The 12917-nt window shown below is 47.4% G+C and overlaps 1 protein-coding gene across 19 annotated transcripts in view; it reads left to right on the top strand.

Moving 5' to 3' along the window:
- ank3b (ankyrin 3b) overlaps positions 1-12917 on the top strand; it is an 878328-nt gene that overhangs the window by 182298 nt on the left and 683113 nt on the right. Inside the window, exon 1 of one of the 19 annotated variants that reach the window (XM_085994940.1) lies at positions 8029-8286. The exons of the other annotated variants lie outside the window; for them this stretch is intronic. Coding sequence (XP_085851066.1) covers positions 8251-8286 — 36 coding nt within the window. The 5' untranslated portion in view covers positions 8029-8250. Of the gene's footprint in view, positions 1-8028; positions 8287-12917 lie in introns of those variants that run through there. 19 annotated transcript variants of the gene reach the window in all.

The raw sequence follows: 12917 nt of genomic DNA, 5'->3' as shown, positions 1-12917 counted from the left end.
CCACATAATTAACTGAAAGTGATGAGAAGTAACAATGCGGTTTTATAATGTAGTCTACACACAATACAGTGTGAATACAAACAACATTGCACACGGCATCAACTCCCTTTGTGCCACATTTCCTGTTTTGATATTCTTGCTACATTTGCGTTTAGGATTGAGTGAAGCTGGTTCAGTCTGACTCCTGTGGTAAGGTGATCCGTGATGTTTCTACTCCAAGTGTTTGTGGAAGCCACACTGTAAATTTGTCCCTCAAAAGGCAAGGCAAAAAAGAGTGACTTGCATTGATATAGCGAATTGATGGGATTGAAGGCCGATAAATCCCCAGGGCCTGATAATCTACATCCTAGAGTACTTAAGGAAGTGGCCCTAGAAATAGTAGATGCATTGCTGATCATCTTCCAACATTCGATGGAATCTGGAACAGTACCCATGAATTGGAGGGTAGCTAATGTTACCCCACTATTCAAAAAAGGTGGTAGAGAGAAAACGGGGAATTACAGACCGGTAAGCCTGACATCGGTAATGGGGAAAATGCTAGAGTCCATTATAAAAGATGTAATAGCAGAGCACTTGGAAAACAGTGACAGGATCGGACAAAGTCAACATGGATTTACAAAAGGTAAATCGTGCTTGACTAATCTACTGGAATTTTTTGACGATGTAACTGGTAAATTAGATAAGGGAGAACCAGTGGATGTGGTGTATTTGGACTTTCAGAAGGCTTTCAATCAGTCCCGCATAAGAGATTAGCGTGTAAAGTTAAGGCACATGGGATTGGGGGCAAGGTATTGACTTGGATAGAGAACTGGTTGGCAGACAGAAAGCAAAGAGTTGGAATAAACGGGTCTTTTTCCGAGTGACAGGCAGTGACTAGTGGGGTACCGCAGGGATCGGTCCTTGGACCCCAGCTATTCACAATATATATTAATGATCTAGACAAGGGAACTAGATGTAATATCTCCAAGTTTGCAGATGACACAAAGCTGGGTGGGCGTGTGTGCTGTGAGGAGGATGCCGAGAAACTCCAGGATGATTTGGACAGGTTGGGTGATTGGGCAGAAGCATGGCAGATGCAATATAACGTGGATAAATGTGAGGTTATCCACTTTGGTGGCAAAAACAGGAAGGCAGATTATTATCTGAATGGCAATAGATTGGGAGAAGGGGAAGTGCAACGAGACCTGGGTGTCCTTGTGCACCAGTCGCTGAAGGTAAGCATGCAGGTGCAGCAGACAGTTAAGAAGGGTTTGAGTACAGGAACAAGGATGTCTTGCTGCAGTTGTACAGGGCCTTGGTGAGACCACATCTTGAGTATTGTGTGCAGTTTTGGTCACCTTATCTGAGGAAGGATGTTCTTGCCATGGAAGGAGTTCAGCGAAGATTCACCAGGCTGATACCTGGGATGGCAGGAATGACGTATGAGGAGAGATTGGGTCGATTGGGCTTATACTCGCTGGAGTTTAGAAGAATGAGAGGAGATCTCATTGAAACTTATAAAATTCTGACAGGACTGGACAGACTAGATGCAGGAAAGATGTTCCCGATGGTCGGGGAGTCCAGAACCAGGGGTCACAGTCTAAGGATAAGGGGTAAGCCATTTAGGACAAAAATGAGGAGGAATTTCTTCACCCAGAGAGTGGTGAACCTGTGGAATTCTCTACCACAGAAGGCAGTAGAGGCCAATTCATTAAATATATTCAAGAAGGAGTTGGATATATTTCTTAAAGCTAAAGGGATCGGGGTATGGGGAGAAAGCAGGGACCGGGTACTGAATTTGGATGATCAGCCATGATTGCGTTGAATGGCGGAGCAGGCTCGAGTGGCCGAATGGCCTACTCCTGCTCCTATCTTCTATGTTTCTATGAATATAACCTCAGCAGGACAAGGAATGATCGAGAAGAGTAAATATTAAAAAGGTTGTACAAATGAATATGAGACAGCATCGTACGAAAGAAAGACTTTTATATAGCATCTTTCATGACACAGACTTCTGTCCATGGGGATCCAGGATAAGAAAGAACTTGCATTTATATAGTGCCTTTCAGGACCCCCGAGACTACCCAAAGCACTTTACAGCCAATGACGTGCTTTTGAAGAGTAGTCACTTTTTAAATGTAGAAAATGCTGCTGCAAATTTGCACACAGAAAGCTCCCACAGTCAGCAACAAAATAAACCAGATAATTTGTTATCCTTTACGTCCACCTGAGAGGGCATATGGGCCTCGGTTTAACGTCTCATCTGTAAGATGACACCTCCAACAGTGCAGCACTCCCTCACTAAAGTTCCAACCTAGATTTTGTGCTCAAGTCTCTGGAGTGGGTCTTGAACCCACTACCTTCTGACTCAGAGGTGAGAGTGCTACCACTGAGCCACAGCAAGAACCATGATACTGAAGACGCTGTCACCATTCACTTTTCTAACAGCGGGATTTAATCTCTTTTAAGATAGTGTCTCCCCGTCCAGCGTCTCCCCGTCCAGCGTCTCCCCATCCAGCACACACCCTCCCCAGTCCAGCGTCTCCCTGTCCAGCGCCCGCCCCCCCAGTCCAGCGTCTCCCTGTCCAGCGTCTCCCCTTCCAGTGTCTCCCCATCCAGCGCCCACCCTCCCCAGTCCAGCATCTCCCCATCCAGCGCCCACCCCCCCAGTCCAGCATCTCCCCATCCAGCGCCCACCCCCCCATCCAGCATCTCCCCAGCCAGCGCCCACCCCCCCCAGTCCAGCGTCTCCCCTTCCAGCGCCCACCCCCCCAGTCCAGCGTCTCCCCGTCCAGCGTCTCCCCTTCCAGCGCCCACCCCTCCAGTCCAGCATCTCCCCGTCCAGCATCTCCCCGTCCAGCGCTCACCCTCCCCAGTCCAGCGTCTCCCCGTCCAGCGCTCACCCTCCCCAGTCCAGCGTCTCCCCGTCCAGCGCCCACCCCCTCCAGTCCAGCGTCTCCCCGTCCAGCGTCTCCCCTTCCAGCACCCAGCCCCCCCAGTCCAACGTCTCCCTGTCCAGCGTCTCCCCTTCCAGTGCCCACCCCCCCAGTCCAGCGTCTCCCCGCCCAGCGCCCACCCCCCCAGTCCAGCGCCCCCCAGTCCAGCGCCCACTTCCTCCAGTCCAGCGTCTCCCTGTCCAGCGCCCACCCCCCCAGACCAGCGCCTCCCCATCCAGCACCCACCCCTCCAGTGGAGCGTCTCCTCGTCTTCTATGCAATTTAACGTCCCGGAGCGAGAGGGTAGATTACTTGCTTCCACAGATTTGCTACTGTGACCTTAGAAACCAGCCAATCAGAAATGCTCAAAGGCAGTTTGTGTGGCTCTCCTTCTGCTTTCCTCTTTGCCATTGGCTGGGAAATTCTTGCTCCCAAATGGTGTCCTCCAGTAGCAGAACTGCTGAGATGACAAGCCTAGATTATGTGCTCAATTACAACGGTGACTCCACTTCAAAAGTACTTAATTGGCTGTAAAGTGCTTTGAGACGTCCGGTGGTCGTGAAAGGCGCTATATAAATGCAAGTCTTTCTTTCATTTTCAAGTCTCCACTGGGTCGTCAGGGAGCAGTACCAAACAAACAGTAAAGGAAAAGATAAATTGCTCAGTGTTCTGCTGGCTGCACCTCAGCATGCAGTGCGTGGGAACCGAAGCTGAATGTGCTGTGGCTCAGCATGATACAAGCTCCATCACAGCTGGTGCTGTATAAGGTGGAGCGGTGTTCATGGGGCCCCTGGCTGGGGGCATATTCGGCTGGGACCCCTGGGCAAGGGTACCGTAAGCCCATGCGCGAATGTGTTCCTGGAGCTGACAGTGTTGTGTTTCCTGGCGAATATTCCTCTCTCGACTAACACCACCAGGTTAACCGGTCATTTGCTGTTTGTGGGACTGTACCTAAATTGGCTGCCTCTGCTAACACCAGCAAAACAGATTAACTGGCCTTTCATCTCTTTTGCTGTTTATGGGATCTTTGAGGTTGTGACATATAAAGACAAGTGCATTCTCTTTGGGGGTCTGAGTTGATCAATTTTACAGGCAGAGTCAGTGCATCCATTGCAGCGCCTCTCACTGCACCGGTGTGAATTCAGTAGATTTGTTCTGTTCCATACCTGACAAATGCTTTGACAGCACCTCCCATACTTGTGGTGTAGGGTTTGGCCGGTGCCAACATCAGTGGGGGCATGTGCCTCAAGGATTTTTGGACTTTTAAAATGGAGACGCACGTGGGCTGCATTTCAAAATGGAGTTTGAACTTTTGGACTTTAAAAGGGACTGCCTGTTGGTTTCTGTGAAGATGAATTGTCTGTCTTTTGCTGCTCACGATGCGGTCTCCTCTACATTGGGGAGACCAAACGCAGATTGGGTGACCGCTTTGCGGAACACCTCCGTTCAGTCCGTAAGGGTGACCCTGAGCTTCCGGTCACCTGTCATTTTAATTCACCGCCCCATTCCCACTCGGACCTCACCGTCCTCGGCCTCTTGCATTGTTCCACGGAAGCTCCACATAAACTCGAGGAACAGCACCTCATCTTCCGATTAGGCACTTTACAGCCTTCCGGACGCAATATCGAGTTCAACAATTTCAGATCATAACCTCGGCCCCTATTACATTTTTACTTATATTTTTTATCCACACCTTTGTTTTGGCCTCCCCCCCCCCCCTTTCCTTTTTTTCTCTCCCACATGGCAGCTGTCTCCCATTCTGCCAGCGCATTTCACACCTAATCTAGAGCCGTCTTTTGTCTCCACTAGTCCTATCACCATCTCGTCTCGTTTTGAATACCTCTTAATGTCTCTCCTCTTTTGTTCTCTCCCAGCCTGGCCTCTTAATCTATTTCATTGCCTGTGCCTCTTTAGTCTTGATAAAGGGTTTTGACCCGAAACGTTGACTCTAATTTCTCTCCACGGATGTTGCCTGGCCTGCAGAGTTTTTCCAGCATTTTCTGTTGTTATGCCTGTCTTTTGGGTTGCCATGGGACCTGTCTCAACGCTAACGTCATGAAAGGCAGGAGCCTTTTCATATTTGAAATTGTGAGATTTGGGGAAAACCACCCTTTGTCCATGGAGCCGGGATGTGTGGATGGACAATGAGATTTGGGGGCCAAACGTAACACCTCTAGACTCTTTCAATGAAGGAGCAGTCAAGAACTTAACAAACAGTTAGCACTTCGAGAACTGCTCATCTACAGTAATGGCCCAACATTGTTTTCTTCAAGATGACCAATCCAGGACAAGAGACATCACCAGGTAAACCAACTAGCATCTCTGCGACCATGGTAACCAGGAACCGCCCAGCTAGTTTTGTGTATTGCACGGGGTATAACAATGCTGAACTTTGGGGATGCAGGGCTTCACTTTTTGGCTGTTGCTTGCCTGCTTTTCTCTACCATCTTTAACGGGGGTTCTCCGCATAACCACGCGTTGGTCAACTCTCCAGGAACGCTCGAAGTGAGTGCCTCGCTGCACGTAACTCTCTAGGCCTCATCGCATGCCTCTTAGGCACGGTTTTGTCTCTGGAGTCAAACGGAGCCGGGACCGCGTGCATCAACGACAAGGGCTGGTAATTATATCCAGCATACACCTCTAGAAATCCCCAGGACCGCCCGCGTGTTTTGCTGCTGAGGAACTGCAAGTGTCCAAGACGCAGGCTAACACGTGAGTGTGTGTGTGTGGAGGCTTCCCAGCGTGGGTTCTGACCAAACCAGGAGAGGGGTTTAGTTAGAAGGGTTTTTCCATTATCTAGGCTTAGATTCTGGGAAGGGGTTGGTTTGGCGTAACCAACGGGGTGGGTATTTTAGTCTAAAGTTATAAGCTAGTGTCCACGGCCACCTACTCGTTCTGCTGTAAGCGAGAGGAGTAGGAATTGTCGTTTTGTGAGTGTAATAAAAGGAATCGATCTTTGACCAACCTGAACCATTTTGTTTAGTCTGAATCATTTATAATCTATCCATAGTAACTCCTTGGGTCCGAACTTGGGGGTTGTGGGGCTTGTGGTTCACGGTATAATTCGGAAGACCAACCGGGTGGCATCCGGTCATGGCCGGGTTACACAGTAATCCCGCTGGGGACGCTGCACATCGGGCATAGGAGAAGACCTATCTGAACTAACAACAGAAAATGCTGGAAAAACTCAGCAGGCCAGGCAACATCCATGGAGAGAAATTAGAGTCGACGTTTCGAGTCAAAACCCTTTATCAAAACTAAAGTCCAAAGATGTGCGGGTTAGGTTGATTGGCCATGATAAAAAAAAAATTGGCCCTTAGTGTTAGGGGGGATTAAATACGTGGGGTTACGGGGATAGGGCTTGGGTGGGATGACTGTCGGTGTAGGGACTGGGTGCTAGGGTTTGGATGATCAGCCATGATCTCGTTGAATGGCGGAGCAGGCTCGAAGGGCCGAATGGCCTACTCCTGCTCCTATCTTCTATGTTTCTAAGAGGCACAGGGAATGAAATAGAGTAAGAGGTATTCAAAACGAGACGAGATGGTGATAGGACTAGTGGAGACAAAAGACAGCTCAGAAGACCTATCTGGCCTTGGTCTCTCTCTCTGTGTGGGATTACCCGCTAATTGACGGGCTAGGCAGGGACTATTGGCAAAAGCTCCTGCCATCCAAGGGAAACAAGCGAAACCGGGGAGTTTTTGTGGCATGGGTCGACTCAAGAGAGAGTCATAGAAACACGGGGCATGCAAAAACACCCTACAGTGGGCTCCACCGCCTTGAAGGACAAGGGCAGCAGGTGCATGGGAACACCACCACCTCCAAGTTCCCCTCCAAGTCACACACCATCCTGACTTGGACAGATGTCGGCGTACCCTCATCGTCACTGGGTCCAAATCTTGGAAGTCCCATCCTAACATTGCTGTGGGAGTACCTTCACCACATGGACTGCAGCGGCTCACCACCACCTTCTCTCAGGGCAACTAGGGCTGGGCAATAAAATGCCGACCTTGCCAGCGGTGCTCACATCCTGAGAATGATTAAAAAATCTGAATTGACCCCTTAGCTGCAGTGATGTCACCAGCTTCCCTAGTGGACACATTGCAGTGGTAATGATGTGGAAGAGCTTCTGCAAACTGAGTGCCTGGGAGTTATCTTACTTAAGTCCAGTTGAGGACCATTTTCTGGCTTGCGAGGCAGAAATTCATTTCTGTAAGCCTTATAGAGCTTGGTAGGATGGAAGTCCAGAGCTTGCTACTTACAATGATGCATTGTGGGAGTTCACAAGCATTCTTAAGGTGTGTCACATGCACAATTCTGCCACCATCTTTTACCTGCTTGAACTGGCCAGCTGGTATAGAAAAGCTTGTGGTAAACTATGCACCTTCAACGAACCCTTGCCATCATTAGCACAAGATCATTATCATCGGTCTTGCTATTTCACCAGTGACCGAGGTCGTTTCTACAACACTCCAAGAAATCTGTGTTACTTCAATTCTGGCCTCTTGCACATCCCTAATTTCTGCCACCTCATCATTGGCGGCCGTGCCTTCAGCTGCCTAGGCCCTAAGCTCTGGAATTCCCTCTTTAAACCTCTCCGCCTCTCTACCTCTCTTGAAGACGCTCCTTAAAACCTACCTCTTTGACCAAGCTTTTGGCCACCGGTCCTAATATCTCATTGCGTGGCTCGGTGTCAAATTCTGTCTGATGATGCTCCTGTGAAGCGCCTTGGGACGTTTTGCTACGTTAAAGGTGCTATATAAATGCAAGTTGTTGTTGTTTCTGCTCCTCGTTTAATTACTCCATATTCCACAGTGCAGTAATGGTAATTACACAGGAATAAATATGGGAGGACTATGCAAATCCTCATAAGGCTGAGAGTTAACTTAGGGCAGCATTTTATAACCATGGATGATTTGTTTTTAACGAGGGCTGTTGACTTGGGCAGCCAGAAGTGCTCTCTGCATTGTAGAAAACAGGAGCTGATAAGCAAGCGCACAAAAGAGACTGTGAAGCAGCTGTTGCTGCTATTCTGGTACGTCCATATCACATTTACATGTGGACTGTGTGATGGGACCCTATAAATATGCTAAGTTCACTAGGAATCTTGGGAAGTGATATGCTAGTGTTGCGAGGACTGTATAGGTAGGGCCTTTTTTAAGTTTGCAGGAACAGTGTATTATTCTGTTCTGTCTGTGAAGTTCTTCAGCAAAACCAGTAATATTTTGAACTCCACCGCCCTGGCCGGTATTTTTAGACCTGATGTAATGCCACAGTGAGTTTCTTAATCCAAGTACTCATTAATTGGATCAGCAGGTTTCATCTTTAGCAGGAGAAGATGGCAGTGCAGGAGGAAACAGACTTACTCGAGCAAGTAAGTGCTCAAAGATATAAAGACTGTGAAAGGGTTTTAACTCGATTTAGTTTCTGTACGATTGTATTGGAGTTTCTTGTATTACTTTCTTACTCATGATCAAGTTATATGTCAGATACAAATTGTGGTATGGCTAAGGTAAGCAATATGACTGTGCTGTGAATGAGAGCACCTTCCACCTCCACTTTGTAAGCTTCTTAGAACAGATATGTGCGACCACGTAAAGCTATCTGAGCACAGAAGGTTTAAGATGCACAGCACCATCTCAGAAGTTGACAGAGACCAGAAATGCAATTGTAATATGTGGGATTAGTTATAAAATGGTGTCTAAATTATAAGGAAGAAAGAAAGACTTGTATTTCTATAGCGCCTTTCATGACCTCAGGACATCCCAAAGTGCTTTACAGCCAATGAGGTACAGGAAACTTTCTGGTATCCGGCACTGACGGGGCCGAGCTGGTGCCATACCATCAAAACTACCGTAGAAACCAGCGCTAATGTTAAAACATATGGAGCTTTTGAGCTCTGTGTGAATCAACAAACCCTGTTGCTTAGCAACAGCTTCAAAACAGTCGGCCGCAGCTACAAAGCGTCTCTGTAGCTAAGCAACAGCTTCAGCTAGACCTTGCAGAGCCTGACTGGAAAAAAAAGCAACGAGAAGTAAAAAAGCTTATAGGAAACGGCTCCTGAATTTTGCCGGTAGATAGAGCTTTCCGGACATTTAACCTCCGGTTAAACGAAAGTTTCCTGTACTTTGTTTGAAGTGCAATCACTGTTGTAATGTAGGAAACACGGCAGCCAATTTGTGCCCAGCAGATTAGTAAATAAAATTGAGTAATAGACATCATTGCTGGGCCTGTGACCTCAATACTTGTATTCACACGGCATGTGTGTGTAAACTTTAACCTGGTTGTGCGTTTGTTGGTAAAATGGCAATACAAAAAGCAGAGTGTGCGAGTGTTTTTTGATGAGTATTTTACTTCCTATGTTACTGAATGGTGGTAGATGTTTGTTCAGTAAATATACGCATGTGAATTACATTCACCTGGAAGGCGGTTTCTACTAAAATGAGTGAAAAGGCTAAAACGGTGTTGCCGTGGCTACAGCTGTGGCAGATCAGCAGTTTGTATTGTACAACACTTCTGTACTGTGGAGAGTGTTAAAAAGCAACAATAAGATAGTAGAACATCGTAAACTGCTTCATCACTTTCTTAATTACATGGAGCTTGATCGGTGTCTGAACATGATTCCATGCTGAAACTGTGTTCCGTGCTTGGAGCCCTCAGCCACGGTATTGTTCTTTGTAATATAAATGGAATGGTTTCTTATAGTTATTTCCAAACAACTGATCAAGCTTCGTGACATTAAGAAACTTTACATCCCATTCCCGATTCCCAAAAATGTAGTTTGTAAATCAGGTTTGCTCTATAATTTAATGCATTCTCTTACCATTACATTTTTGTCACTTTGATTTTGAAATAAGGCTGTTGATATGTTCTGGGTGAGTAGACTGAGCGTTAGTGACAATTCTATGATATTGAGGCCTGATAGCATTTTGCTTTGTAAAGCCCAACCAATAGCTACCAAGGGAGCATTCCCAGTACGGTCGGTTTACTGTGGCTCAGTGGGTAGCGCTCTTGCCTCTGAGTCAGAAAGGTTGTGGGTTCAAGTCCCACTCCAGAGACTTAGCATGTAATCCAAACTGACACTCCAGTGCAGTGCTGAGGGAGCACTGCGCTGTCAGAGGTGCTGCCTTTCGAATGAGGCGTTAAACCGAGGTCCTGTCTACCCTCTCAGGCGGACGTAAAAGATCCCACGGCACTTTTGCAGAAGTGCAGTGGAGTTCTCCCCAGTGTCCTGGAAATACTTAACCCTCAACAAACATCAATAAAACAGATGACCTGGTTATTATCTCATTGCTATTTGTGGGATCTTGCTGTGTGCAAATTGCTGCCACGTTTCCTACATTGCAACAATGACAGCACTTGAAAAGTACTTCATTGGCTGTAAAGCACTTTGGGACGTCCTGAGGTTGTGAAAGGTGCTATATAAATGCAAGTCTCTCTTTTTGATTTTTTTTTTACCTTCCCGAAGATTGAATCTAAAGATTTTGGTGTAAAAGTTTTACGGCATTTATTCCAGGGACCAGCACAAACTTTTAGTCTGACGCAAATTTTCCTTGGAGTTCCAATGGTGTGCAGTGTTCGGCGATTCTCAATGTGTAATCCTTACGCACAAGAATTGAATGGGTGATTCTGGGATCCCACAGTCCCAACCGGCGAGTGCGCTCACAGAGGGAGGAGGGTTGGAGACAGGGCTACAATTCTCTGATTGCAGAATTCCCCCTTTTTAGTACCTTGAGTCCCTAAGGGAGGAGACTGTAGCAAAGGATAGACAGATGTTATTGTTTTGAAGTAAACCGTGATGCAATTGTTTCAAAACAAATTTCTGCACTTTCCCCACTGATTGTGCGAAGAGCAGTGCCTCGGTTCCATTCGGTTCCTGGGTCAGTTGGTTTGGAACTGTCCGAAACCTCTCAACTGGTGTTTGTTTTCTCACACCCGACTCATCTGGTTGGCACTTAGATCGAGATGCCGGTCACTGCAGTTCACCACTGGCTCCCGTCCACTTCCTGTTGACAGCATTGTTGCACTCATAACTCTGGAACTGTGGGCTGAAAGCCAGCTTCGTGTCTTGCCCACGTCCTCATCTTGAGATGCATAAATGTGAGAAGTCACACAACACCAGGTTATAGTCCAACAGCTTTATTTGAAATCACAAGCTTTCGGAGCGCTGTTCCTTCGTCAGGTGAAGTGAAGAGAAGCATACAGGCACAGCATATATAGTCAGAGAAAACTGCCAGATGATTACAGGTAATCTTTCTAACTGCCCTTTATCACACCTCGGCAGAGAGATAATCACAGCAATCAAAGGTGTGAATGGTGTCCAAACAGGTCAGTCAGGAAAACATTACATCAAAGAACAATGAGGTGGGGTCACAAGGGGTTAAATGTTGCAGATGCTGGGGTCTGTATGAAAAACAGAAAAAAAACAAAAAACTTTGCTGGAAATCACAGCAGGTCCGGCTGCACCTGTGCAGAGAGAACAAGCCAATGACGACTCGAGTCTGGATGACTCTACGTCAGGTGGGGTTACATGTAGTGTGACATGAACCCAAGATCCCGGTTGAGGCCGTCCTCATGAGTGCGGAACTTGGCTATCAGTTTCTGCTCGACGATTTTGCGTTGTCGTGTGTCTTGAAGGCCGCCTTGGAGAATGCTTACCCGAAGATCGGAGGCTGAATGTCCTTGACTGCTGAAGTGTTCCCCGACTGGGAGGGAACACTCCTGCCTGGCAATTGTTGTGCAGTGTCCGTTCATCCGTTGTCGCAGTGTCTGCATGGTTTCGCCGATGTACCATGCTCCGGGGCATCCTTTCCTGCAACGTATGAGGTAGACAACATTGGCCGAGTCACATGAGTATGCACCATGTACCTGGTGGGTGGTGTCCTCACGTGTGATGATGGTAGCTGTGTTGATGATCTGGCATGTCTTGCAGAGGTTGCCGTGGCAGGGTTGTGTGGTGGCGTGGCCGCTGTTCTCCTGAAAGCTGGGTAATTTGCTGCGAACGATGGTCTGTTTGAGGTTAGGCGGCTGTTTGAAGGCGAGTAGTGGAGGCGTGGGGATGGCCTTAGCGAGGTGTTCGTCGTCGTCAATGACATGTTGAAGGCTGCGGAGAACATGGCGTAGTTTCTCCGCTCCGGGGAAGTACTGGACGACGAAGGGTACTCTGTTGGTTGTGTCCCGTGTTTGTCTTCTGAGGAGGTCTATGCGATTTTTCACTGACGGAGGAGCAGTGCTCCGAAAGCTTGTGATTTCAAATAAAGCTGTTGGACTATAACCTGGTGTTGTGTGACTTCTCACATTTGTCCACCCCAGTCCAACACCGGCATCTCCACATCATGAGATGCATAAGTGAGCTTGTAGGGTGGTGCCCAGAGACTGTGGAAAAAGACATTGAAGAAACAGTGTCCAGTGCTGGTATGTAAATGCTGTACTGGTAAACTGGAGAATATGAGAATTTACAGCAGGGCCAGGGAGAAGTTGTGTGTGACGTAGTTCCCCTGTCTCCCCCACGTATACTAGATTGCTCACTGATATCCTTGCCGTAATCTGTGTTTTGTTCAATGAGCTGTGACAACAGCATTTTAATTTGAAGGCGATTAGCTTTTAAAAATGGAAGTAAATGATTTAGGAGAAGTACTTTTTATAGAAGAAGCTGACCTTAAACTTGATCACTTTTTTTTGAAGGCGGCAGTTTTCCTTTCAGCGCGACGACCCACAGTTAGGATCCAAGAGCTTTTCACAGCAGCTCCTTTGCAAAGAGTGTTTGTGGGGGTTGTTGTGGAGCTGCTCAGCTCTGTGGAACCACACCACAGGCTGCCCTCCATTGTTATTTCCCAGCCTGCAGGCGTTTCCTGGGACAGTGTTGTCCAGTACATTCGCCACTAGCCATATGTGGCTAATTGGGAATCCAGATGCAGTTGATTGAAGTTCTGCATGGTAAATAAAAAATGAGTAATAGCAGTAATCAATGTTCCTTTAAGAGGTCGTGTGGCCCATTCACTGTTG

This window comes from Somniosus microcephalus, chromosome 8, assembly GCF_052327205.1.
Source record: "Somniosus microcephalus isolate GS21.2 chromosome 8, FLI_Smic_1.0, whole genome shotgun sequence".
In the NCBI taxonomy this organism is placed as follows: domain Eukaryota; kingdom Metazoa; phylum Chordata; class Chondrichthyes; order Squaliformes; family Somniosidae; genus Somniosus; species Somniosus microcephalus.
Note: the sequence above shows the minus strand (reverse complement) of the source record. Positions and strands in the feature narration are given on the sequence as shown.